At 40.1% G+C, this 27,899-nt stretch overlaps 1 protein-coding gene across 3 annotated transcripts in view; it reads right to left on the bottom strand.

Annotated features, from left to right (window-relative positions):
- Nucleotides 1–27,899, bottom strand: part of LOC127427586 (forkhead box protein J3-like) — a 144,913-nt gene that overhangs the window by 25,784 nt on the left and 91,230 nt on the right. For 2 of the 3 annotated variants that reach the window (XM_051675254.1, XM_051675255.1), the window contains exons 4-6: nt 18,323–18,406; nt 9,954–10,055; nt 5,662–5,790 (exon numbers count right to left, since the gene is read on the bottom strand). In XM_051675254.1, coding sequence (XP_051531214.1) covers nt 5,662–5,790; nt 9,954–10,055; nt 18,323–18,406 — 315 coding nt within the window. The remainder of the gene's footprint in view (nt 1–5,661; nt 5,791–9,953; nt 10,056–18,322; nt 18,407–27,899) is intronic. The other variant, XM_051675256.1, reaches the window with a different exon arrangement.

Raw genomic sequence — 27,899 nt, 5'->3', positions numbered from 1 at the left:
TCTTTCAACCTTGGCACAGTGTGCTACTGGGTGAAACCTTTTAGCCAACTTCACGCTGCTGAAACATTTCTAATTAGGTGCTGATTTGATTGCACAGGGCTGGCAGTAATCAGGCCTGGGTGTGTCTAGTCCAGCTGAACCCCATTAAATACTAAATACATAGATTTGTGGATTTAGTAACTAAGGGGGCAAATACTTTTTCCACACAGGCCCAGTTGGTATTGGATAACTTTTTCACTTCAATAAATAACACTAGCATTTATAAACTGTATTTTGTGTTTACTCAGATTGCCTTCGTTAGATTTTGTTTGAACAATTTAATATGAGATATACACAAAAACAGAAGAAATCAGGATGGGGGTAAATACTTTTTCACAGCACTGTAGAGTAATTCGTTAGAAACACTGGTTAATGCTATTATAAAATGGCTGCAAACAGAAGGGCATGAAGTCACCTGCTAGCATGCTACATTAGCAGCGGAGACTACTAATTATCCACAAGAAAGATGAGCAGTGGGAGTTAGATGACACACTATGCATCACTGTAAAGATGGGCACACATAATATGGTTACGTTCAAACAGACCTCAGCGTTTGAATCAGCTGTGCTAGAGAGGGAGAAATTAAGTAAAAAAAATGACAGACAGACAGAGACAGACTGAAAAAGCATTGTCTGGCCGGCTGAAGTGAATTTATCAGTGTCTGTGCTGGATCAATGCTGAGAGCCTGGAGCGAGGAACATGCGGGGCTTCTAAGGAAACCACAACAAAGAGGCAGCATCTCTGGTGGGAGGACATCAGAAGCAGCATTTCTCTTTAGCGCCACTCCAGCAGTATGAGCTCTGCCTTTCATTCCTTTAACCCCTGTGTTAGCACGCTCCCATGCACAGGCCTTCATAATCCAGCATTCTGACAAACACACATTATGGAATGCTGGTTCTCATAAAACCGAGCTCCAGAATGAGATTCTATAAGCGTTCTCCAACCTCTCCAAGTTCTAGATAAGTTAAAAAGCAGAATGACCTCATGGTAGGTGTTGTGATGGCAAGGATGTAACCAATTGTTCAAGATGTACAGGGTTACACATTGTTTAGCCATGGACTTTTGTTGCTCATGATTACAGGATAAAACATTTTTAATAGGGCTGGGTATCGATTACGGGTTGGGTAAAAATATCGATTTTCAGATGCATCACAATCTTTATATGAATGATCTTGATATTGATTCTTAAATCCAAAGATTGATCTTTTACTCCATGCGCAACCAAACTCTTTATTACAATGAGTGGAACTCTCATTATCTCATAATCTTAAATGCTGCTAACTGCATTAGCAACCAAATTTCACACTATGTGACTAAAATGTATATATTTGGCAACTGGCTGAAAAATGTTTAGATTTCTCTCACCAGTGATCGTGTAGTATACTGGTGTTGTATTCAGCAGCGAGATCCTTTCACTGTGTGTTGAGAGTAAAAGTTGTTCTGTGTACTGTGTGTCCAAAGGTGAGATCTACTCGACCCATTTGTCATTGAATAATGCCTCTTTTAATACCCTTTCTGTTCTATACAGTCAGTTGTTGATCAAAAACGACAAAAAAATAAGCATTTAATTCAAAGCACAGATGATATAAATCTGTTCGTGTCCTCTCTTGTTAACATGCGCTCATTTACGACACTTTATAAAAGTGCCAGTTTTCTTAAAGAGACAGTATTCGTTTTTAGCATGTGTTCAACAAATCAATGTAAAAACCTGTAAATAGTATTATGCAATTAAACAATAAACATGCAAAAAAAATATATGCAATATCATACTCATTGACTGAATACATGGATTTGATCATAAAAAAAATAAATAAAAAAAGTGACCAAAATGATGAAAAACTAATAAGATTTTAATAAAATTAATATTTTTGTAATGTACCTAGTAAGATGGTCCCCTGTATAATTAACAGCATTAGCCGGTAGAGAATTTCTTTCATATGTAAGCAAAAAGGACATTATAACTGAAATATACCCATATGAATCGATACTGAATCGAAATCTCCATCGAATCGAGAGCATGTAAATCGAAATCGAAAAATCTGAATCAATAATAGGGTTACCACGGTGGTTACCGGTTTTACTCTGTACAAGGAACAACAATGGTGTGAAACTTTATTTTTTATTTATCTTTACAATGCAATTAAAATGTGTGCTGTTCAACTTTTTGAAAAATGGCTTTTCAACCATTGCGAAGGGCAACATCTCTTTGGCAATGAACCTACTTCATCCGTGCATTCTCTCCATCATGGGCTACCGATTGGGTATTTCTTTGTCTGGGCAAATGCATCATTTATTATCGGTTGTTATGGGTTTAATGTTGGTGTTTTATTACCTTTCATCCCAGGACCCAGTTTAGCTGCTTCGGAAGGGTAATGACTTTGAATGTGTGTGAATAAATTTGCTTTGTTCCCTCCTAGGGAACAAAATTATAATAAAAATAAATAAAATATATAATAATATATATATATATATATATATATATATATATATATATATATATATATATATATATATATATATATACACACACACACACACACACACACACACACACACACACACACACACACTCTACCAGTCAAAAGTTTTGAAACACTTACTCAATCTTTATTATAATTTTTTTTTCACATTTTTGAATAATAGTAAAGTCATCAAAACTATGGAATAACAAACAAAATCCAAAATAAATCAAAACTGTGTTATATTTTAGCATCTTCAAAGTAGTCACCATTTGCCTCGAATTTGCAGACATGTACTCTTGACATTTTCTCAACCAACTTCTTGAGGTATCACCCTGGGATGTTTTTTAAACAGTACTGAAGGAGTTCCCATCTATGTTGGGCACTTATTGGCTGCTTTTCTTTATTATTTGGTCCAAGTCATCAATTTCAAAAAACTTATTTTTGTATTTTTATTAAATTTTAGTTTCATAATGAAATAAATTAATATGGTGGCACAATTATATTTTTGTCTACATATTTTTGTGCTCAAAGTTTGCATACCCTTGGAGAATTGGTAATATATGTACCATTTTTAAAGAAAACATGAGTGAGCAGGCAGAACACATTTCTTTTATTTCTTATGGGATTCATATTCAACTGTAGGTTATAACAGAATGGCACAATCGTAAAACAAAACATGGCAACAAAGAAAAAAATGAAATGACCCCTGTTCAAAAGTCTTCATACCCTTAGTTCTTAATACTGTGTATTGCCCCCTTTAGCATCAATGACAGCGTGCAGTCTTTTGTAATAGTTGTCTATGAGGCTCCAAATTCTTGCAGGTGGTATAGCTGCCCATTCGTCTTGGCAAAATGCCTCCAGGTCATGCAAAGTCTTTGGTCGTCTTGCATGAACCTCACGTTTGAGATCTCCGCAGAGTGGCTCGATGATATTAAGGTCAGGAGACTGTGATGGCCATTCCAGAACATTCACCTTTTTCTGCTCTAACCACTGGAGGGTCAACTTGGCCTTGTGCTTAGGGTCATTGTTGTGCTGGAAAGTCCAAGAGCGTCCCATGCGCAGCTTTTGTGCAGAAGAATGCAAATTGTCTGCCAGTATTTACTGATAACATGCTGCATTCATCTTGCCATCAATTTTCACAAGATTCCCCGTGCCTTTAGAGCTCTCTCCCCCCACCCAGACAACTATGTGATAATAAATGGCTTCATATGTTCACTATCCTTAAATAAAAAAGTTTTTTTTGCATGATCAGTCATATTTTCAAAATCAATGCTACAATTTCACAATTTCTGCCAGGGTATGCAAACTTTTGAGCACAACTGTATATCACAATATCCAATTACATCGTCAACCACCCGGCTGATGGATCTGTGAATATTCTTGCTTTAATGATTTTGCATTGAAGATTAAATTCATTTATTTAAAAAATGAAAAACTTAAACCAAAAGACATTTTTAAATTCAAATTGCACTTCAAACGAAACGAAAAAGCAATTAAAACAACAAAGTGGTCAAAAAAGAAAACATTTACTGTCACGCTAGTATCCGTCTATGACAACAGGCAGAAAATTGCTAATACAAATTAAGATCTAAAACCAATTATAAATGTAAACATAATTATAATGATAATAATCACTGATATATAAATCATGGTTCGAGGTGAATGTGTTTTTGTATTATTTTGTGATTTAATTTTTCAGTTTCATTTGAATTTTTAGTTAAAATAAATAAAAAATAAAGTTCAAAGTATGAAATCAAGCTGCCTTGCATTATTGTGTAGGCTATTGCTTAACGAAAATTACCCCATAGTACCACTTAGCATCCAAACAGCGGTAATACCGGTGTTAGTTGGTTTGAACGTGAACACCGCACCAGTATGAAAATTATGATATCGTGGCAAGTCTAATCTGAAGATTGCACTCAATTTCCATGGTTATTGTCCTATGTGACAAAGAGTTTGTTTACATGGACACCAGAAATACATTTATTGCGCAAAAGCTGCTCAATACTGGAAAGCGGCACTCCCGTTCACTGTTATTGACTTTCTCTTTACGCCGTATATATGCGGCTCGGTCAGTAAGCAGCTTTATCCACAGTAACATAATTTCCCTGCGACACTTATAAAAATAAAAACATGGCATCTGAGAAAGACTTCACAATTTTTTATTCTATGTTGCTTGACTTTATTTCCAGATATTTCATTGTTGCTGTTTGTTTCCTTAACTTTCCACCGCAAACTGCAGAAGAATTGCGGGTTTCCTCCCTATGTCAAACTCCGGAATTCACCCAATACACAATGCATATACTGTACTGAGTCCACTGCCACTGTCTGTGTGTGTGTGTGTGTGTCCCCAAGTGTTCGCTCCTGTGGAGATAGCCGCGATGCTCCGTATTGTTGTCGCTGTGATGATTCATGAAGTGTTTCATTCAACTCAGAGAGTCGGAATTTCCACATTTCAACTGGGGAAAGTGCAACGGAACGACAATTTATGTCGGACTTCTCACTTGAAAACTTGTGCGGAAATCTTCAACTCCCATTTCGTCGAGATGCAGGTGTGTTACGTCACGCAAACATTTTGGCTCCCAAGGCAGGGAGGTTTACGGTCAGTGACAAATATTCACTTTTATTAAATTTCAATTAACAAGTCAAAGTTCTTACATTAAATGAAAATAAAATGCGTTTCGCAAACGTTTAGCAGAGACAGGTGTTCAAAACACTGTTAATTACACTCTCTTTTGATTATCGTAATGATAGCATTGCAGCGCTGTGTCATATATCAGTTTGGTTGCTATGAGATGTCTCTGACAATCAATGTACCCCTCAAAATCACAACGTAATAAATCTCAAAATTAAAAATAAGCTCCCTCATTGACACGTTTGTGGTTAGTTGTCAGGTAATTGTCACTGATTTTCGAATTAAGTGAAGTCACATCATGCATGATCACCATCGATCATCGTTTTCATGATCAATCATTGCTGCCACGTCCGAGTACCCGAGTACTACACCCATCAGAATGCTGCTTATGCAAGGTATGCTAAACTGCTTTTTCTTAATCCACAAGCAGCGAAAAGAAAAGAAAGCCACTTTCTGCAAAACCCCTGTAATAAACTGTTTTCATGTAAATAGTGTCAGAGTTTCAAGAAGAGTGTACACACTTACCGGTGTGTAGCTGTGCACACTGCCCACACTGTTGAGATTAACAGAGGCCAAACTCTGGTCGGACAGGCTATTGTTAAGGCTGCTTCGAGGGCTGTCACTCCCATCCTGGTCAGGGTTATACAATGCCACCTGGAAATCAAGCAAGGGGAAAACAAAGCGAGTAAGCTACTGTGCTATTTCATCTTTTGTCAGGTAACAGAGGTTAACTTGAGATATGACAAAAAACTGTCTTCACAGCGCAGATACCATGGGTGGGTTGATGGGAAAATGCTGCCAAACAAACAGAAACCGTCTGGTTTCAGAGGTCTTGAGGGGAACCCATAACAGTAACAAAACAGTTGTTGCGTCACATATTTTGTCATGTATATACACAATATGTGTGCCATGCGCAGAGCACGCCTTCTGTACAAAAATAAGGTCACGCTGTGGCTCATATGGAGGGAACATGGCTGGTGGCCAGCAAGATAATCTGCTGTCCAAGACGGCTGAGAGGGGAAAGCTCTTCTTCAGAAGGTCATGTTGCTGGCAGCATCAGAATCATCAACTCGCATGGTGCAAATTGGTTTGGGAAAGCTCACAAAGATCCTGAATGCTACAGAGACCCTGACCTTTCTGCGCGCGCCGATGAATGCGCAGTTTTCCATGGCGTAAAAGCTCCACTTCAAAATGATAATCCCAATTATCATTTGAAAAGCTGAACTGCAAATATGTGCTGGTTGCAAAATGAGAATAAATAAGGCATTGGAGGGATGGTATGGGAATGAATATAATGAGCTCCTGGGAGAATAGTCCTACATTGAGTTCGCCTGGGAAGGAAAGGATGAATGGAATTGCAACAATGCTGGCCGTGCTCGCATCACACGCTGCATGTCTTGGCAGCCGCAGTGTTGTGCTAAAACCGTGCAACAAGTCTAAATATTCACCTGCCGAGTACCAGGCTGCAAGTATAAGAAGGTCATGTGAGGGTTTTTTGGGTAGGGCTTTTATGGTTTTGGGGAGAGATCTGTTCAATTTCTTGTGCCGCAAGAGATGCAGCACTGCTTCTCAGCCCCCTCGACTTAGTATGACAGCAGAGAGATAGGCACATTACAGATTGCAGTCTCTTACAGAGAATTATCATTCAAGCAGAATAAATGTTTCCCAATCCTGTTATTCCCTGTTCATCAAAGAGCGGAGCATAACAGTTGCCGGGGCTGCAATGGATTGAGGGTGGATGGGGGGGTTAATGTCATGGAATGATTTGCATATTACCGCTCTTCCCTTTCTCAGCTTTTGCTTGTGCCAGAAAAAAAATAAAATAAAAAAATAGTACCCTAAATTATAAGTACAACTAGCCCATTGAGCAACAGAGACTGAGAGGCTCAGGCATGTCGAAAATTCTATCACACAGAAAACCATTACAATTATAATCAAAACCTGGTGCGAAGAACAAGTATAAATGTTATGTGTAATTAAGTCATAAAAGAGGCTTTTAGCCGTGAGCCTTTCACCACAATCTATTTTTACTCCCTCCCTCCATAAAGTGTGATTTAAAAGACCTCACTGTGGTTTGTTCAAGGCCCAAAACATGGACGCCTACACTAACACTGCATGCATGTCTAACACACACACACACACACACACACACACACACACACACACACACACACACACACACACACACACACACACAGGAAACCAACATGCAGAAAGAAGGTAAGGGGTGAACAAATCCATTGCAAATACTCCTGAGTGTTTGCTGCTGGTGGAAAAGGAGCGCTATATTTAGCTGTGAATTAAAGTCAAAAGCCAGTGGAGTCTTTCATACGGGTGACTAATCTGCAGCATGAGACAAGGATTATGAAATCAAAGAGAAATACACCCAGGTGTCTTCTGTCTTGAACAATGGCTCGCATTGGAAATAAAATGAAAATACTTTTATGCAATTTAAATACAATGAAAAAAAGAAGAAAAAAAAAAGAAAAGAATAAATAAATGAGCAGTTTTTAAACTCATATCAAGTTTTAATCGAGTCATTCCATTTTGACTAGAGTTAGAATCTATTGAAATAAAGTAGTAAAATAAATAGAAAGAACTCCATGTTAATGCAGCCTAGGCGCTTTCCCATTGGCCCACACAAGCAGGCGGGAAACTCTGAGAAAGAGGAAATTCCTGTGGCTTGGCATGAAGCACTCAAGAGGCGTGGCATGTTCTCGGTTTACAGGGCCCACATTGAGAAACAACATCTCCAGCCACCGAAGTCTGAATTCTTGTTTTTGCTCTCTCCTCAGTGTTTGGTTTCTACTGCATCATTGATTAAAGTATGAGGGCAAAGAAAGCATATGCTCATGGGATAAACCTCGAGATTCCACTTTGGCTGGATCATTAAATTCTTCCCATATGAATCTGTCACACCTTCCACTTGAAGAGTTGACATGTGCTGTGTAAAATGTTGTAAAGTGGAATGGTGCTTTCATGTGTGCTAAAACAGTAACAATATCACTATAAATCAATATCAATAAAAAGTCTCTTAGATTCAAATTTGTGTTGTCGAATAGGCTGTTACGTAACAGCATTTTAAGGTATCATAGGCACACTCCCAACGCGAAGTCTGTTTCAAAATGTATCCAGTACAATAGTTAACCTTTATTTATAAACAATTATTATGCAGCCTCACAAGATACCTTGTTTTAACAAAATTTTAAAGGCTAGGGTATACTTCGTTTTTACACATGCTATTCCATTGCGCACAGCCTTTCAAAGTTCACTATTTTGACCGCAAGCCCAAACAGACGAGTTCGACGTATGCACATTACGAATGCGTTGCGATATTTTTTAGCACAGTCAAAGGCAGGTGCCGATGACTGTGTATTATTTGAGCTGTAAAATTGTTTATATTGCTGCTTTCACAGATGTTTTAAGGTTTATGTCGTTGCGTCTTCATGACAAAGTTGTAAAAAAAAGGTTAATAAGCGATTTTATCAAATTAAAATCATGTTTACATCATGTGGCTATACATTTGAAACTGTCTTTAAATGCTTTCGAACTGGCCCCATTAACTGCAATTGTAGGTACCTCACTGTAACTAAGATTTTTTTGTTTTAAGAAAACTAATTTTGTGGTAATCAACATTATGCCACAAATGCTGTCAATTGAGCTTAACTTGAATTGAACCCAGAATAATCTTTTAACTCCAAACTGTGTTGAATCAACTTTGTCGAGTATCCCCAACACTTTGTGAGGAACACTATTTTCTATGATGCATGGAGTTGCTGCAAATCAAAATATGAGGTTCCATTTTAATTAGGAATTGGATGCTGCCTTAGAAAGCAGCCGGCCATGTAGACAGCAAGGCAGCTCAGTTGGTTTTAGAACACAGTCATTAATAGGAAGTTTTTTGCCCACTTAGAAGAAATATTCCAAATGCAACAATTCTTTGATCTTAACCAATGTTAACATTATCAAATCTGCTCATTCCATATTCTAGCCAAATGAATAGATCATTAAGTTAACTATAATGTAACCCAATCGACTATAAACAAAATTAATTACCCAAACACCCCCCACAGTCCTCATATTAAACATCAGGCTTAATATGAAAAACTATTGGTTTAATGCCTAAAGTAAATTAATAACTGATGCTGTTGGGGTTTGTAAAAGCACTCCAGAGAGAGAGCAGCTCACACTAGGCCAATAGTTTAGTGCTTATGGTTAAAAAGCCTGTTTAAATTTCAGTGTTTTGCCCCATTCCTTTTTATACACTTCTCCATGAAGTCTTGCCACAGAGGGTGAGTTAAGAAGTGAGTCCTAGAAGCTTAAAGCAGGTAATCAAACCTCCAAACATTGAACAAACTCAGCGGTCACTTGAAGAAAAGTGCCTTAAGTGTTTACCGCAACAAAACAAAAAGCTTAGACAAAAATAAACTGCAGAAGCACCCCATATTCCAAGGTGAAGAACAATGTATACTTGCACGGCTTAGTACCTGTATAGGTGAAAATATTACTGATTTTTTTTACTGATTCTTTGTTTCTTGGACTTTAGAGACATATGGAATAGTACTAACAGATTCACAAAGAACTGTTAAGAGTATTTGTATACATAATGCCAACCCAATATAGCAAAGATTCAACATGGTGCTCCTCTAATTAGGCGTCCATGTAAACAAAGGCATCACATGTCGTTCCTATTATGAAGTGAATGTATATAGTCATGCCAGGATGAATATAGTATAAACTGGTCATGTAGGCCTGTGGTGTCAGCTGTTATATGAGAAACAGAGCAAGGACTTGTAGAGTTGGAGATTGAATACTACCTTGTTAGTCACAGTGTTGATTGCCAGCGTTGGAGAGGCACTTCCAGAGATAATGCAGTCCATTCCCAAGTTATCCGACTCCAGGCTGTACGGTGTAGATGCCTGCAAAAAAACAAGAAGGTATATTGAGAAAACAGTACAAAGATGGAGGGAGATGATTAGCGATCTGGAGTGCCTTTGATTGACATATTCAAAGAGCTTTAGTGCATCAAATTCAAAGCGAGTGCACATGTCTAAAAGGAAATGCGGCAAGCGTTTATCACCAACAAAAGAGCGACACCTTTATTTAGGACAAAATTTAGGCATTCTGGGAAGAGAGGAGGAGGAGGAGAGAAAAACGTCTCCCTGTGCTCTCTCTACTCTTGCTGGGGTAAAGATAACTTCTGCACGCCTGTCTCCCAAAACTGCTTATTATAAGAGGATTGTCTGGCAACAATGCGATTTTTAATTTGTGATAAACATAAATGAGATTTTGCTAAGTCACAATTTTTAATGACAAAGAATTTCTTAAAAGAGGCAGGAGGAGGAAAAAAGATGAGAGAGAAAGAGAGTGTGACTCTAATGAAATATATTCTAAGTGTCACACACTTTGCAAAGACAAAATTCCCTTTTATTTTTTATGCAAGATCAGGGTTGGAGAGAATGGGTCTAATTGGATGTTTCTGATATGGCTGAAGTGAGTGTCAGTATGGAGAACGTTTGTGTGCAGCCTGAGGGCAGATCTGTGTGCAGAAAGAATGATTCTCTCACTGGAGTCTGGAGTGCTGCAATTATAAATGACACCAGGTCTAACTGCCTGACCAAATACAAGAACACACACACATGAACACGCGTGCCACTAATTTGACAAATAAGACATATCATGGTTAAGACAGATCCTATATTTCCATTAACAGGCCTGCAGCCCATAAAAAAGAGCCTCTGGCTCCTAAAATGAAACATTTAGGTGTCAAATGACTGTTATTATTTGCTAAATTACATAATTGCTCATTACAGATGGTTGCCAGTTTTGAGCCGTAAATTCTATAAATGTACACTCATTGACGCAAGATCAGATTTCAGTTTTGCTACCGTTTAAATAGCAGACACTGCCAACTATGAAGGGACATAAAACACAATTACACCGAGCAAGGTGTAATGTTAAAGAAATGGGGGATAAAAGCTCTCTTGCAAGTAAAGGCACCAATAAACTTCTAGTGAAATCAAAGAACGAATGGGCATGACATAATTTCAAACAAAATCTGGCCAAAAAAAAAAAAAAAAATTTTTTTGAATGTTGTTGTTTTGGTTTGAAATAGCTTTGCCAACACGAACTTTCAGAAAAACTTTGTACCGACTGTTAAACACCATCTTACTGTCATTGGTCCACATGATAGGTGGGTGTGACCCGGTGCTCCACATACTGTGACACTGAAACATCTTTTTCATTCAACACGAACATAGTGGAGTGCAGAGTTGCAAAACTGGTGCAAACTGACCTACATCTGTAAGTATATGTCATGTGATTTTTTTTTAGATTAATCTATAAAAAGGGATGTGTGGAGAGATGGGCGTGGCCGAGCAACGTCTGTGGAGAACAAGGTTGGGAGAGAGAGAATGGTAAGGATTGACACCTGGAGAAAATTAACTCTGACAGCTGTGTTGTGTTAACAGTGAAAGCTGGAGGGAGATAAAAGAGGAGTGGAGCTGCAGTGAAGAGAGAGGAGAGACCTGAGGCTGAAAACGCTGTGTACGGCAGCATGTGTTTATGTTTATGTGAAACCTTGGAATATGGACTTTATGTTGAGTTTTTATGTGAAAGCAGAAATAAATCACCCTGAAGTGTGAATTGGTTCCTGCTTCCTAATTTCCCCCTTTAACTGACCTGAGTGTCACAGTGGTGCCGAAACCTGCGAAAAAGGAAGGAGTCGTTGTTATGGCGTCCTCGCCGCTGGCCGTGGTGATCAAGACCCTCGCTGGAATCCATCAAACTCAGCACCAGGCCCTAATTCATCTGCGTGCGGAGCAGGAGCTGCGGCTTCGGGTGCTCCTTCAGACCCAGGCTGAGGACCAGCAGGTGTTGCGGAGCTTGTTGCCCCAGGAGGAAACTGCAGCCGCGACCCAGACACAGCTTCGGTAAAAGAACCCCCACGTCACGCTCGTAAAGATGGGCCCACCGGATGACCTAGATGCATTCATAGAGTTGTTTGAGCGGATGGCTGAATCCTGGGGATGGCCCAACAACCAGTGGGCGGTCCGCCTCTTGCCGGGAAGCCCCAACTCACGGCCTGGCAGCTTCCAGTGGCAGATCTCCTGGAATATGAGAAGTTGCGGCAAGCCATTCTGCATTGGGTCAGTTGCAGCCCAGAACAGCATCACCAGTGGTTCCGTTCTCTGATGCTCAGGTGGCTTTTGTTCAACAGCTCCGTGACTCCTGTGGCGGTGGTTGCTGACAGCAGAACGTGACGCTGTGACCGTAGTAGATCTGGTGGTGCTGGAGCAATTTATCACCTGGCTACTGAAAGAGATGTTGGAATGGGTCCAGTGCCACCACCCGGCGTCGCTGGATGTAGCCATCCAGCTGGCTGAGGACCACTTGGCGGCGGTTAAGGGGGCCGGCGAACCCTCTTCTCACTCTCTCCTTCTCCCCCCCTCCCCTTCCTCTTGTCCTCGTCCTGTCACTACTCCATGGAAACGGGAAGTTGTAACCCATAAACCAGTTCCCCGGGCCTGTGGATCTTTCAACACACCGGTTTCCCCTCTCTCTCTCTCCACTCTCTTCCTGAGGTTGGTGAATCCACTGCTGCAGGTGCGGGTGTGAAGTCTGGTCTGGTCTCCTGGAGTTGCTTGGTGGTACATACCAAGTCTTACCAAGATCAGGTTGTAGTCAAACCTCCATTTACCAAAGCTGGGTTCAATCCGAGGTTTTTTGTACAGGCCGAAGGGTGAAGGTAAGGTGCGTGCATGTGGATGTTCAAAATTTATGACCCTTCAGTGACGGTCATAATTCAGTTTTGGGGACAAAAGCATAGTGTGGAGGCTGCAGTCCACTAATTTTGGGTAAGAATTGGCCAGAATTTACAAGTTCATTGAGAGGAATTTGTGTGGATGGGTCCTGTAACATAGTGTATCAGTGTGTGGTGAGCGATTCGCTGGCTGGAGAGGCCGTGTCAGGGCTGTCTATGCTGCGGCTTCCCCCACCCTTAGAGGATTCCCTGCATGGGATTTACCTCTGAAGCAGATGTGAGAGGAAACGCTTAGGCACACCTTTGACCATGTTAAAGTGATTGATGGTCAATGCCTCCAGCCAGACATTGCACTATCATACCCGTATTTTTCAATTATTAAGGATCGGTTGTATCGAGTGACACAGGACAGTCAGACAAAGGAGGATACAACTCAACTGTCAGTACCAAAGAGCCGTCAGGAAATGTTATTCCAGACGGCTCATTATAATTCGATGGCAGGTCACTTAGGTTGGAGAAACACTAAACCATCTGATGGCCTGTTTCTATTGGCTGGGCATTCACGGGGATGTTCGCAGGAGGTGTGCGGCATGCAGTGAATGTCAGCTGGTGAATCCCGTGGCCACCCCAAAAGCGCCATTGTGCCCCCTTTCGTTGATCGAGGTCCCCTTTGAAAGAATTGGCATGAACCTTGTCGGGCCATTAGAGCGGACAGCACACGGGCACCGTTTTGTGTTGGTTCTGGTGGACTACGCAACACGGTATCTGGAAGCAGTGCCTCTACACAACATCTCAGCATGCAGTGTTGAGGAGGCACTTTTCAGAATAATCTCCCGAGTGGGGATTCCGAATGAAATCCTCACTGATCATGGCACTACGTTTATGTCACGTACATTACGCGAACTGTATGAATTATTGGAGATTAAATTGATTCGGACCAGCGTTTACCACCCCCAAACGGACAGCTTGGTCGAACGATTTAATCAGACACTAAAGAATACGATTTGTAAGTTTGTGCACAACGACGCTCGAAATTGGGACAAGTGGCTCGAGCCCCTATTATTTGCAGTATGAGAGGTTGCGCAAGCCTCCACAGGGTTCTCCCCATTTGAATTATTGTACGGGTGTCGACCACGTGTGCTTGACATCCTATGGGAAAATTGGGAGGAGGGACCTTCAAACAGCAAAAACTAAATTCAATATGTTCTTGACCTGAGAGCAAAACTCCACACACTGGGGCAATTAACACAGGAGAATTTGCACCAGGCTCAAGAACGTCAAAGTCGGCTGTATAATAGGGGTACTCGGCAACGGGAATTTACACCAGGAGATAAAGTCCTTGTATTGCTCCCCACATCGAGCTCTAAATTACTCGCCAAGTGGCAAGGAAGCTTTGAGGTCGTATGGCAAGTTGGGGAAGCCGATTATGAGGTTAAACGCATGGATAGACGCACGTCAGATTTACCAACTCAATCTCCTAAAACCGTGGAGAGAGGCAATCCCTGTGACTTTGGCAGCGGTGGTTCTGGAAAGGGAGGAGCTTGGACCGGAGGTGAACATAAAAGCCTGGTCACTTGTGGAGAACACCTCTCACCGTCACAAGTTACGGAGGTCACCAGTTTGCAAGAAGAATTCTCCGATGTGTTCTTGCCTCTTCCTGTCATACGGATCTCATAGAGCACCATATCGAAACGACCCCAGGGATAGTGGTAATCAGTCGTCCCTACTGATTACCCGAACACAAAAAAGTGGTTTGGGAAGAATTAAATGCCATACTAGATATGGGGGTAATAGAAGAATCCCACAGTGACTGGGCCAGCCCTGTGGTGCTGGTTCCGAAGAGCGATGGTTCGGTCCGGTTCTGTGTGGACTATAGAAAAGTTGATGCTTACCCAATGCCTCGGATTGATGAACTGCTCGATCGGTTAGGCACGGTTTTATTCGACACTGAATTTAACTTAAGATACTGGCAGATCCCCTTAACTCCCATGTCCCATGAGAAGACTGCATTTTTCACACCGTTCGGATTACACCAATTCGTGACACTCCCATTCAGTTTGTTCGGGGCAGCTCATGGACAGAATTCTCAGACCACACACTGCTTGCGCCACTGCCTATCTGGACAATATCATTATTTACAGCAACGATTGGCAGTGGCACCTGCAGCATCTGAGGGTTGTCCTGAGGTTGTTGAGACGAGCGGGTCTCACGGCAAACCCAAAGAAGTGCACAATTGTGCAGGTAGAAGTACGGTATCTGGACTTCCACTTGGGTCATGGGCAGGTGCGGCCCCAAATTGATAAAATTGCAGCGATTGCAGCCTGCTCGAGACCTAAGATCAAAAAGGAGGTGCGAGAGTTCCTGGGGCTGGCTATTATCGTAGGTTTGTGCCTATTTATTTGACCGTCACCAGCCCTCTGACTGATCTTACTGAAAAGGGGGCACCAGATCCGGTCCAGTGGACGGAGCCATGACAGCAAGTGTTCACACAGGTGAAAGCTGCACTTTGTGGCGGGCCGGTTACACTCTCCTGACTTCTCTCTCCCTTTATGGCCAAACACTTTGTGGCGGGCCAGAGAGTGAACACGGGGTTGGGAGCAGTACTGTCCCAGATGGTGCCCCGTGCTGTATATTAAGTCTTAAACTCTCATTGAGGGAGACTAGGTACAGCACGATTGAGAAGGAGTGTTTGGCCATCAAGTGACCGGTCCTCACCCTCCAGTACAATTTGTTGGGGCGTGCTTTCACCCTCTGTTCGGACCACGCCCCACTCCAGTGGCTCCATCGCATGAAGGATACCAATGTGTGGATCACCTGTTGGAATCTGGCCCTCAAGCCTTATAAGTTCAAGGTGATCAAGGTGGCTGTGGTGGATTTCCTCTCTAGTAATTGGGGGGAGTAAGTGACAGGCCGGATGGCTCCCTGGCCTGAGTCGGGCGATGGGCGTGGCCGAGCGACATCTGTGGAGAGCGAGGCTGGGAGAGAGAGAACAGTAAGGACTGACACCTGGGGAAAATTATCTCTGACAGCTGTGTTGTGTTAACAGTGAAAGCTTGAGGGAGAAAAAAGAGGAGCGGAGCCACAGTGAAGAGAGAGGAGAGACCTGAAGCTGAAAACGCTGTGGACGACAGTGCGTGTTTACGTTTATGTGAAACCTTGGAAAAAAGATTTTATGTTGAGTTTTTGTGTGAAAGCAGAAGAAATATATCACCCTGAAGAGTGAGCTGGTTCCCGCTTCCTAATTTCCCCCTTTAACTGACCTGAGAGTGTCATATGACGCAATCTACTCAACTGCTTAAGTGTCCATTCACACTGTTGTTTGATATGCATCTTCATTCGTGTGCCTTCGTCTGCAGCCTGTAAGCCATTCACGCTTCTGCCTAAAGTGAGACTCGCTGATATGCCTCTAATCATAATACTTTTGTCTGTATTCTGCCCATTGACACCTGTCTGCCAACCTTTTAAAACCCATTTTTGCAGAAACACAGTCTCTCTAAAAAAAAAAAAAAAAAAAAAGCATAAAATAAAACTTTTCATGACCTGACGTGAATTATTTTAACAAAATTAATCCTAAAATAAAATAACAGATTGTAACTGATGCACATTATGGCCATGTTTACCATTTAGCACCACGAATGCAGAATGTTACCATGACAAATTAAACATTATCTACAACATACAGTTACTCTCAATTATCATCAAGTGTTTATGTCTTGTGTCTATACTTTTGTAACTGAGTATTTCAAAGTTTACGGATTGGCCCGTAAAGTGCCTCACTACAAACTTGATTTTTGCTGCTGCTTTTTTAAAAAGAAGGGATGAGTCAAAATAATTTTTTGTGGTAATCAACATTATCAAATGCTGTTCATTGAGCTCAACTTGTATAGAAACTGGAATATTCCTTTAAATTATTCTTACAAATACAGATTTTTTTTGGTTGCATTTACAACTGTATTTTAGTTGCAATCTGGGGCTGATAAACCATACATTCTTTACAAATGCTCTCCCTGTTCACATGGCGTCCTGTCATGGTTTTATTTCATCATGTCTTTATATATGGTTGCATGCCTGCATTCTCTGCCCCTAAGCATCACTATAGCTGAACCTTTTCGGTCCACCTTCCTCTCTGATCCACAACACAAGGATGGACAAAATGATGCAAGATGCCTCTGAGCCAGGTCAACCTCGGAGGCTGGCGTCGAGCACAGTGGAGTTGTAAATTCCGGTGAGCGCTGCTCATAAATAATGGAAGGAAAATCTCTGGCTGAAAATAGCCAGTGCAGAAACTCTGCATTAATTGATGTTTGCTAAGAAATGACTACAGAATGCAATGTAGGTAAAGGCTGCCTGGGGTAGTTTATTAATAAGTTGGACCCCCTCTACAAGATAAACTGAGCCACACTGAGGGAGACAGTTATATAAAAAGATATGAGCGTGCAATCAGCAAACCTGCATGTTTACGACAGTTAAGCACTGACTCTGACATCTCAAAGCCAGCGATCTCATCCCATCTAATTCCTTTTCTATCAATGCAACAAGCTCATGTTTTCGCATATTTCTGGCCTCGTAAAAAAGCAAGAACACACACAGCCAGCATCATGCTAAGGCAGGCTGTCTTCAAGCTAATGCAGGATAAAACTAGAGACTTGGGCATTATCATTATGGGGGGGAAAAAAACAAATCAAATACTTGGCTTCAATGACATATCTAAGTCATATATAGAATAGCAGTTCTTTTGTGTGGCTGGTTGGTAGCATTGTACAAAAATATGCAGACAAAATGCGTAGCTTTTCGCTGAATGTATTACATTTAAAACTCTTTCTGTGTATCTAGTGTCAGTGTTGTTGGTCAGTGAGTTAGATGTTAATTAAAGAGATTAATGATTCAAGACTTTTTCAAACCAGTTAACTCATGAGTCGGCCTGACTTTTTGAGCGAGTTAAAAGAACTGGCTCACAAGTTATTAATTTGTGAACTGGACTACAATGGTCACTCTGAATGTTTGTTGTGGACAGCCACTGAAGACAATGCAACAGAATAGTGTGCTGTCTATGCTGTGTTGTGTATTTCACCTTCTTATTTCATTCACATTCAACTGAGACAGCAAACTCTGGTAAAACACAATTTCTTTTGTCATGGTGCTACAGACCCTGCAAACACTGCTCTAATCACAGTGGTGATTGAATGGCGATATGTGTTTTCAAGCAACCACAACATTAAGAGTAGTGATGGAGCATATCAGTGATGTTGAGCTTGAACTATGAGACTGAGACACATACTGTGTTCAGCTCTTTGATCACTCCCGAACTCCGAGTAATGAGCCGAATTTGGCCAGAGAAAGTGTGCATGTCTGAAAACTGACCACCAGGGGGTCTCGGAGCACACACACACACACACACCAATAAGCAAACAAACTTTCACTCACCCGCTCTCCAGACCGTGGCCTCTTCTTGGGCCGTGTGGGCAGCGTGTCCTCCTTTGGATTTGTGTCGATTGCCCAGTACGAACCCTAGAAACAGGATGATTAGAAACAGAATATTATTCCCAAAGAAAGTCATAATACTGAAACAACTAACTAACTGGACCCCAACTAGAAGCCTTTCCATAAAACTTTTATGAAACATTAACAGTACATTTTTTACTGCGCAAGTTAATCAGATTTCAGTCAGTTCAGTCAACATTCTCTTAAAGAGAGAAACTTCTGTAATCAGATACTGGGCTGCTATCCATGTGCTTGCCATCAAACACGTACAACTTTTACTTCATCAAAGTTTTAGTGAGCTCATTTGTAAGCCCACCACGTCAGGAGGACATTCATGAAGCTGTATGTCGAGGTGTGAAGAAGTTGGGTCTTTCGCTCACACCATTTCTTTAACTTGCTCTCTCTTGCTTTGTATTTCTCCTGAGTCTTGGCAGAGGCAGGTAAAATGTTAAGCCCCTCCTGAAGCCCCTCTTTCTCATCCGCAGATTTATCGATTGCTCCTGTTCAGGGCTGGACACAGAGGTGTTGGATTTCTGGTCAGGTCTGAGCTCTGATAATCAGGCAGAAAATAGCACACCTTGGTTTGGGGCTGCCAGTATCCAAGCACCCAAGACCCTGGCTGAATAATTTATCTTTGCATTCTTCCTGTTTAATTTATTTTTCAATAGTGTTGCTCTTCCCAGAAGCTAAAGGCAACTATGGCTCCAAAGTTAGCCAAAAAGAAAAATAAATTAACCCCAAGACTTGGATTTTATTTTAAAATAGTTCACATTACTTGGGATAAAATCTCAATTGTCCAGAGAGGGTGCGATCAAGACCTTTAAAATTACTTGTGTACATCTTATGCAAGCACCTCAGCAAGCAGAATAATTGAAATAACCAAAGGATTTGTCTAGACGGCACGCCTCAGGTTCCTCAAAAATGTGGCCCCCAAAAACATTGATATAATTATATAAAATCGCTGCATTTATACAGAAATACAGGTTAAAAGCCATGGAATGCAATGAGCATTCATTGATTGAAGTCTTCCTCAGCTACCCTACGTTAAAAAAAAAAAAGAGAGAGAAAAAAGACCTCATTATTCCTATTTTAACACTTGGCTGTTGCAGCAATTTGTTATGTAGGTGCAATGACAGCTCCAAAACAATCCGACCAATCACAAAGCTTGCAGCATTATCACGCCTGGCTTTAAAATGCCATTTTTGTTGGCCTTGAGAGAAGTGGTCTAAAACTGGTCTGATGAAAGGATGTGACATAATTAACATTAATCAGATGGTAAACTAAACAATTAGCCATTAAAATTTAAAAACATTTATGAATACTAATCATTTTGGAGCTGTCAACCAAAGTCAGACATTATTGGCATTATTTAATCTCCAAAACTTTTAGAGATTGGACATGAATGAATTAAGGGCCTTTCACTTGTTCCACATCGATGCACTGATCTCTATGGAGCAAAGTGTTGTAAAGTCACGCTCAAAATTCAATCAATTTCAACTATGACCCTGCTTGCCAATGACCTTTCGAAGTGCTGCCACAGATTACCGGACACGGATTACCTGACAAATCACATGGCATATCATTATGTTGGTGATGTGAGGTAAACGATCAAAGACAACAGGCACATCATGATAATCAGAGAATAACCGTCATATAATACAAATACTTAGATACTGTATGTAAATTAATAAATGGCAAATTTGCCTTTCCATGATGCAACACATTTCATATAGGCAGCAAAGTGGGAGCATGAACTTTTGTACTGGAGAGTTGTGCTATGGGCCTGAAGTGAGTCATGTGAAAGCGCCTTTAGTTTGCAATTTCTTTTTAAATGTAACATTAATAGAAAAAGTTGTCAACAAAAAGGTCACGATTATGAAATTTGACTGACGATTAACTGTCATACAAATAATTGCAATTCTGATGATTAATTGTCTGTTTTATGGCTGTGACAATTAACTGTCTTGTAAAGGACTTTCACGATTAATTGTCATATAACTTATAATATACATATTTTTTAAGGTGTGCTTTTTTCTGCATGTGTGCTCTTAAGAAGTCATTTTTACATATTTAACTTCAAATAATTAAATAGGGATAAACTATTATTTCCTTTTAAGGCTTTAAAAACTTATGAATGACATGAACATTTTTTAAATATAATTTTAAAATTTTGTTTTAAATATCAAAATATTTCTAAATACTTAAAATATGTCTCTCTTTTTGGTCAACTTTAGTTTCGGTCAATTTTACATTTACACTTGTTTTTTGACCTGATATATTTTGTAATTTTTAAAATAAAAAATAAAATAGAATTTTTTAATATATTTTTTTTATTATATTTATATTGTATTGTTATTTTATGCAATAATAAAATATTTCTTTCCTAATTTCTTTCACGTTATTTTAATGCTCTGGTTAAACTCACGAGCCCTTATTTGTCATGAAGATTTCATTTAATCATTTCATCACTCCACAGAAATTGAGGAAGTGTGCGTCTCCTCCTCTTTGTCACTGCGTGTCATTAACAGTGTGTATGAACCAGGAACATTCACCATTACACGATCGTTTATAGTGAAAATGGAGCACTCTGTGTTCACTATCAAAGTTTATACTTGTTCGTTTATATTTTCGCAGGAGTTTGGCGCAAGCATTCAGGACAGGAGCTGGTTGACCTCTGTGGTGCAACTCAGTGACGCTCAGATTCGGAGTTCAACTGAATGACACACAAACGCGCCGTTCATGGCATTTATACAGTACATTCACTTAAAATTCCCTTATTTGGGCATTAAAATGTGATTGGAATTTGAATGGCCAACAATTGAGGTTGTCTCAAATAACCGCAGTTAGATCAAATAATTGTGATCAGACAGTTATTTAATAATCGTGACAGGCCCACCAAAAATTTTACAGGTAGACAGTGCTCACACAATAAACAGACTACTCTCTAACAAATAATTTAAGACACAATGAAACACAATAATCACAATGCATCAGCATTTATGTATTACATTTCAGCATCAGACCTGCAGAAACTGGCATCATTCCTAACATACAGGGAAATCTCATTGTATTAAATGTCTGAGTGTTTAATAATCATGTTGCTGTAACTGATGCAGTAACAATGAAGGACAGCTAAAGGTGAATGGGAATGCTAGTAGTCTGTTACACCTAGCAGATGTACTTTAAATTAAAACTACTATGAGACACTTTCACTGTGGAAGGGGAGCCTGGGTAGCATTCCTTTTAATTAGCTGAAAAATCTTGAAAAAGTGAAAGCCCTTGGGATGGGAGTATCTGTCGGCTGAAACACAATCCCTTAAGAAGCAACGTTAAAAAAAATCTATGAAAAGAGAGTTTACATGAATCAGAAACATATGGCAATACAATAAAATTATGTCGAGGTTGGTACATATCTACTTTAGATAATGAACTCGGTTGAACCCAAAATTTAACAGCCTTTAATGTGATAAAATACAGGAACTTAATACTCTCCCTTTGCAATGAGCATCCAAATGAAGTCCCAATTTCAAAAGTTTTAAAAAACAAAAACGTGATGATGATTGTCAATGCAAAACCCACCCCCACAATGCTAGGGTATTGCAAATCATTTATTAATTGTATCGCCCACCCCCTGAAAATCAATAGTCTGATTGCTAAGAAAAGAAATAACACAACTCTCATCAATGAGCCACACAGCCGCTTTGATGTATCATTCATGATCGTAGCACAAACATTACAAGGCAAGTTATGCACTGAAGTTTAATACTTGGGGTTAGGGGTTTGGTCAAATCCCAACCCTAAGTACAGCTCTGGAAAAAATTAAGACCACTGCAAAATTATCAGTTTCTCTGGATTTACTATTTATAGGTATGTGTTTGAGTAAAATGAATTTTTTTTTTTTATTCTATAAAGTACTGACAACATTTCTCCCAAATTCCACATAAAAATATCGTCATTTAGAGCATTTATTTGCAGAAAATGACAAATGGTCAAAATAAGAAAAAAGATGCCATGTTTTCAGACCTTGAATAATGCAAAGAAAACAAGTTCATATTCATTTTTAAACAACACAATACTAATGTTTTAACTTAGGAAGAGTTCAGAAATCAATATTTGGTGGAATAACCCTGATTTTCAGTCACAGCTTTCATGTGTCTTGGCATGCTCTCTACCAGTCTTTCACATTGCTGCTGGGTGATTTTATGCCACTCCTGGTGCAAAAATTCAAGCAGCTCGGCTTTGTTTGATGGCTTGTGGCCATCCATCTTCCTCTTGATCACATTCCAGAGGTTTTCAATGGGGTTCAGGTCTGGAGATTGACAGGGTCTTGATCCAGTGATCCTACATCCACACCTTGAATGACCTGGCTTTGTGGCATGGAGTATTGTCCTGCTGGAAAAACCAATCCTCAGAGTTGGGGAACATTGTCAGAGCAGAAGGAAGCAAGTTTTCTTCCAGGATAACCTTGTATGTGGCTTGATTCATGCGTTCTTCACAAAGACGAATCTGCCCGATTCCAGCCTTGCTGAAGCACCCCCAGATCATCACCAATATTTTTATTGGAATTTGGGAGAAATGTTGTCAGTACTTTATAGAATAAAACAAAAATGTTCATTTTACTCAAACACATACATATAAATAGTAAATCCAGAGAAACTGATAATTTTGCAGTGGTCTCTTAATTGTTTCTCCAGAGCTGTATACGCATCAGTTACAAGTGTGCCTTCTGAACAACATACAAAGCCTTTGATATTATAGTAAGAACACTTAATATCATTGTAGGATACCGAAAAAAAATTGTGCTGCATATATAAGAGGAAGTGAAAGTACCATTAAACATTGCAAATACAGCAACCATAATTCAAAAATACATATTTAAGTGTATCTTCAACTTCGGGCAATTTCATGTCCCAGGAGTTAATTTTTATTAAAACAAACAGATTTTTTATTTATTTACTTTTTTGCATTTTGTGCCTTTCTTATATAGGAATTAGTGGAGAGGTAGAGAGAAAATTACAGGGGAGAAGAGCGGGATCAGGAAAGGACCTCAAGCTGAGACTAGAACTCATGTCAAATTATTACATGCTTAGAAACATGATAATGTACACAAACAGTGAAATAAACCATTTCAATATGTATTGTGAAAATGATTTCTTTCATTTTTATTTTATAAATGTCCACTTTTGTTAAAACAAAAGTGACTGAAGATCATGCTTATGATAAATAATGAGACAAGTGATGTTTGAAGTAAATAAAAAAACGTTAAGGTAAATCACTTGTTAGCAGAATATTTTTATTGGGTGTCATTTCAAATCGAACTGTAATTTTGTCAAATTACACAAAAAGTGTGAAAATATTTATTAGTAGGGGTGTAACAGTTTATGACGATGTGCATTGTGAACATGGGACTTGTTTTATAGTTTGTTATTATTTTAGTGTCTATCCAACTCGTGCGATGTCCACAATGGAAATCGCTTCATTGCACAGTAGAAGCTCTAAAATACGATTGCACACTAGCAGTCACAGGTGTAGTTCGATGAGTTTAGCTGAAACTGAAAACAGGAGCGGTAGAGAGACTGAATGTCCATGAGAGTGATATGCTCTGACTGCACAAAAAAAATTATGTTTACAAAGGTTTAATGATAGTGAAAACCCCAGGAGATCAGCAGTTACAGAAATACTCAAATCAGCCCATCTGGCACCAACAATGCAATTATCTTATCTGCCAATGGTATGCCAGCAGTGCAGTGCATAAAATCACCCAGATATGGGTCAGGAGCTTCAGTTAATGTTCACATCAACAATCAGAATGGGGAAAAAATGTGATCTCAATGATTTGGACCGTGGCATGATTGTTGGTGCCAGATGGGCTGGTTTGAGTAACTGCTGATCTCCTGGGATTTTCACACACAACAGTCTCTAGAATTTACTCCGAATCGTGCCAAAAACAAACAAAAAACATCCAGTGAGCGGCAGTTCTGTGGACGGAAACGCCTTGTTGATGAGAGAGGTCAACAGAGAATGGCTAGACTGGTTCGAACTGAAAGTCTACGGTAACTCAGATAACAACTCTGTACAATTGTGGTGAGAAGAATATCATCTCAGAATGCTATTTTGAGATGCGGGTTGGCGCTGTTTTGGTGGCACGAGGAGGACCTACACAATATAAGGCAGGTGATTATAATAATGTGGCTGATCAGTGTGTATATATATATATATATATATATATAAATATATACACACACACATACACACACACACAGTTGTGCTCAAAAGTTTGCATACCCTGGCAGAAATTGTGAAATTTTGGCATTGATTTTGAAAATATGACTGATCATGCAAAAAAAACTTTTTTATTTAAGGATAGTGATCATATGAAGCCATTCATTATCACATAGTTGTTTGGCTCCTTTTTAAATCATAATGATAACAGAAATCACCCAAATGGCCCTGATCAAAAGTTTACATACACTTGAATGTTTGGCCTTGTTACAGACACACAAGTTGACACACACAGGTTTAAATGGCAATTAAAGGTTAATTCACTTGGATGCACTGAGCAGGCTAGATACTGAGCCATGGGGAGCAGAAAAGAACTGCAAAAAGACCTGTGTAACAAGGTAATGGAACTTTATAAAGATGGAAAAGGATATAAAAAGATATCCAAATCCTTGAAAATGCCAGTCAGTACTCTTCAATCACTTATTAAGAAGTGGAAAATTTGGGGATCTCTAGTATACCAAGCCAGGCCAGGTAGACCAAGAAAGATTTCAGCCACAACTGCCAGAAGAATTGTTCGGGATACAAAGAAAAACCCACAGGTAACCTCAGGAGAAATACAGGTTGCTCTGGAAAAAGACGGTGTGGTTGTTTCAAGGAGCACAATACGACGATACTTGAACAAAAATGAGCTGCATGGTCGAGTTGCCAGAAAGAAGCCTTTACTACACCAATGCCACAAAAAAGCCCGGTTACCATATGCCTGACAACACCTTGACACGCCTTACAGCTTCTGGCACACTGTAATTTGGAGTGACGAGAACAAAATAGAGCTTTATGGTCACAACCATAAGCGCTATGTTTGGAGAGGGGTCAACAAGGCCTATAGTGAAAAGAATACCATCCCCACTGTGAAGCATGGTGGTGGCTCACTGATGTTTTGTGGGTGTGTGAGCTCTAAAGGCACGGGGAATGCAATTTGCATTCTTCTGCACAAAAGCTAGACATGGGACCCTCTTGGACTTTCCAGCATGACAGTGACCCTAAGCACAAGGCCAAGTTGACCCTCCAGTGGTTACAGCAGAAAAAGGTGAATGTTCTGGAATGGCCATCACAGTCTCCTGACCTTAATATCATCGAGCCACTCTGGGGAGATCTCAAACCTGCGGTTCATGCAAGACGACCAAAGACTTTGCATGACCTGGAGGCATTTTGCCAAGACGAATGGGCAGCTATACCACCTGCAAGAATTTGGAGCCTCATAGACAACTATTACAAAAGACTGCACGCTGTCATTGATGCTAAAGGGGGCAATACACAGTATTAAGAACAAAGGGTATGCAGACTTTTGAACAGGGGTCATTTCATTTTTTTCTTTGTTGCCATGTTTTGTTTTATGATTGTGCCATTCTGTTATAACCTACAGTTGAATATGAATCCCATAAGAAATAAAAGAAATGTGTTCTGCCTGCTCACTCATGTTTTCTTTAAAAATGGTACATATATTACCAATTCTCCAAGGGTATGCAAACTTTTGAGCACAACTGTGTATATATATATATATATATATATATATATATATATATATATACACTATATTGCCAAAAGTATTCGCTCACCCATCCAAATTATTGAATTCAGGTGTTCCAATCACTTCCATGGCCACAGGTGTATAAAATGAAGCACCTAGGCATGCAGACTGCTTCTACAAACATTTGTGAAAGAATGGGCCGCTCTCAGGAGCTCAGTGAATTCCAGCGTGGTACTGTGATAGGATGCCACCTGTGCAACAAGTCCAGTCGTGAAATTTCCTCGCTACTAAATATTCCACAGTCAACTGTCAGTGGTATTATAACAAAGTGGAAGCGATTGGGAATGACAGCAACTCAGCCACGAAGTGGTAGGCCACGTAAAATGACAGAGCGGGGTCAGTGGATGCTGAGGCGCATAGTGCGCAGAGGTCGCCAACTTTCTGCAGAGTCAATCGCTACAGACCTCCAAAGTTCATGTGGCCTTCAGATTAGCTCAAGAACAGTGCGTAGAGAGCTTCATGGAATGGGTTTCCATGGCCGAGCAGCTGCATCCAAGCCATACATCACCAAGTGCAATGCAAAGCGTCGGATGCAGTGGTGTAAAGCACGCCACCACTGGACTCTAGAGCAGTGGAGACGCGTTCTCTGGAGTGACGAATCACGCTTCTCCATCTGGCAATCTGATGGACGAGTCTGGGTTTGGCAGTTGCCAGGAGAACGGTACTTGTCTGACTGCATTGTGCCAACTGTAAAGTTTGGTGGAGGGGGGGTTATGGTGTGGGGTTGTTTTTCAGGAGCTGGGCTTGGCCCCTTAGTTCCAGTGAAAGGAACTCTGAATGCTTCAGCATACCAAGAGATTTTGGACAATTCCATGCTCCCAACTTTGTGGGAACAGTTTGGGGATGGCCCCTTCCTGTTCCAACATCACTGCGCACCAGTGCACAAAGCAAGGTCCATAAAGACATGGATGAGCGAGTTTGGTGTGGAAGAACTTGACTGGCCTGCACAGAGTCCTGACCTCAACCCGATAGAGCACCTTTGGGATGAATTAGAGCGAAGACTGCGAGCCAGGCCTTCTCGTCCAACATCAGTGTCTGACCTCACAAATGCGCTTCTGGAAGAATGGTCAAAAATTCCCATAAACACACTCCTAAACCTTGTGGAAAGCCTTCCCAGAAGAGTTGAAGCTGTTATAGCTGCAAAGGGTGGGCCGACGTCATATTAAACCCTATGGATTAAGAATGGGATGTCATACATATATATATATATATATATATATATATATATATATATATATATATATATATATATATATATATATATATATATATATATATATATATATATATATATATATATATATACATATATATATATACACACATACACACACACACAGGTGCATCACAATAAATTAGAATGTTGTGGAAAAGTTCATTTATTTCAGTAATTCAACTCAAATTGTGAAACTCGTGTATTAAATAAATTCAATGCACACAGACTGAAGTAGTTTAAGTCTTTGGTTCTTTTAATTGTGATGATTTTGGCTCACATTTAACAAAAACCCACCAATTCACTATCTCAAAAAATTAGAATACATCATAAGACCAATAATAAAAACATTTTTAGTGAATTGTTGACCTTCTGGAAAGTATGTTCATTTACTGTATATGTACTCAATACTTGGTAGGGGCTCCTTTTGCTTTAATTACTGCCTCAATTCGGCGTGGCATGGAGGTGATCAGTTTGTGGCACTGCTGAGGTGGTAT

This window comes from Myxocyprinus asiaticus, chromosome 37 (genome assembly GCF_019703515.2).
Source record: "Myxocyprinus asiaticus isolate MX2 ecotype Aquarium Trade chromosome 37, UBuf_Myxa_2, whole genome shotgun sequence".
In the NCBI taxonomy this organism is placed as follows: Eukaryota; Metazoa; Chordata; class Actinopteri; order Cypriniformes; family Catostomidae; genus Myxocyprinus; species Myxocyprinus asiaticus.
Note: the sequence above shows the minus strand (reverse complement) of the source record. Positions and strands in the feature narration are given on the sequence as shown.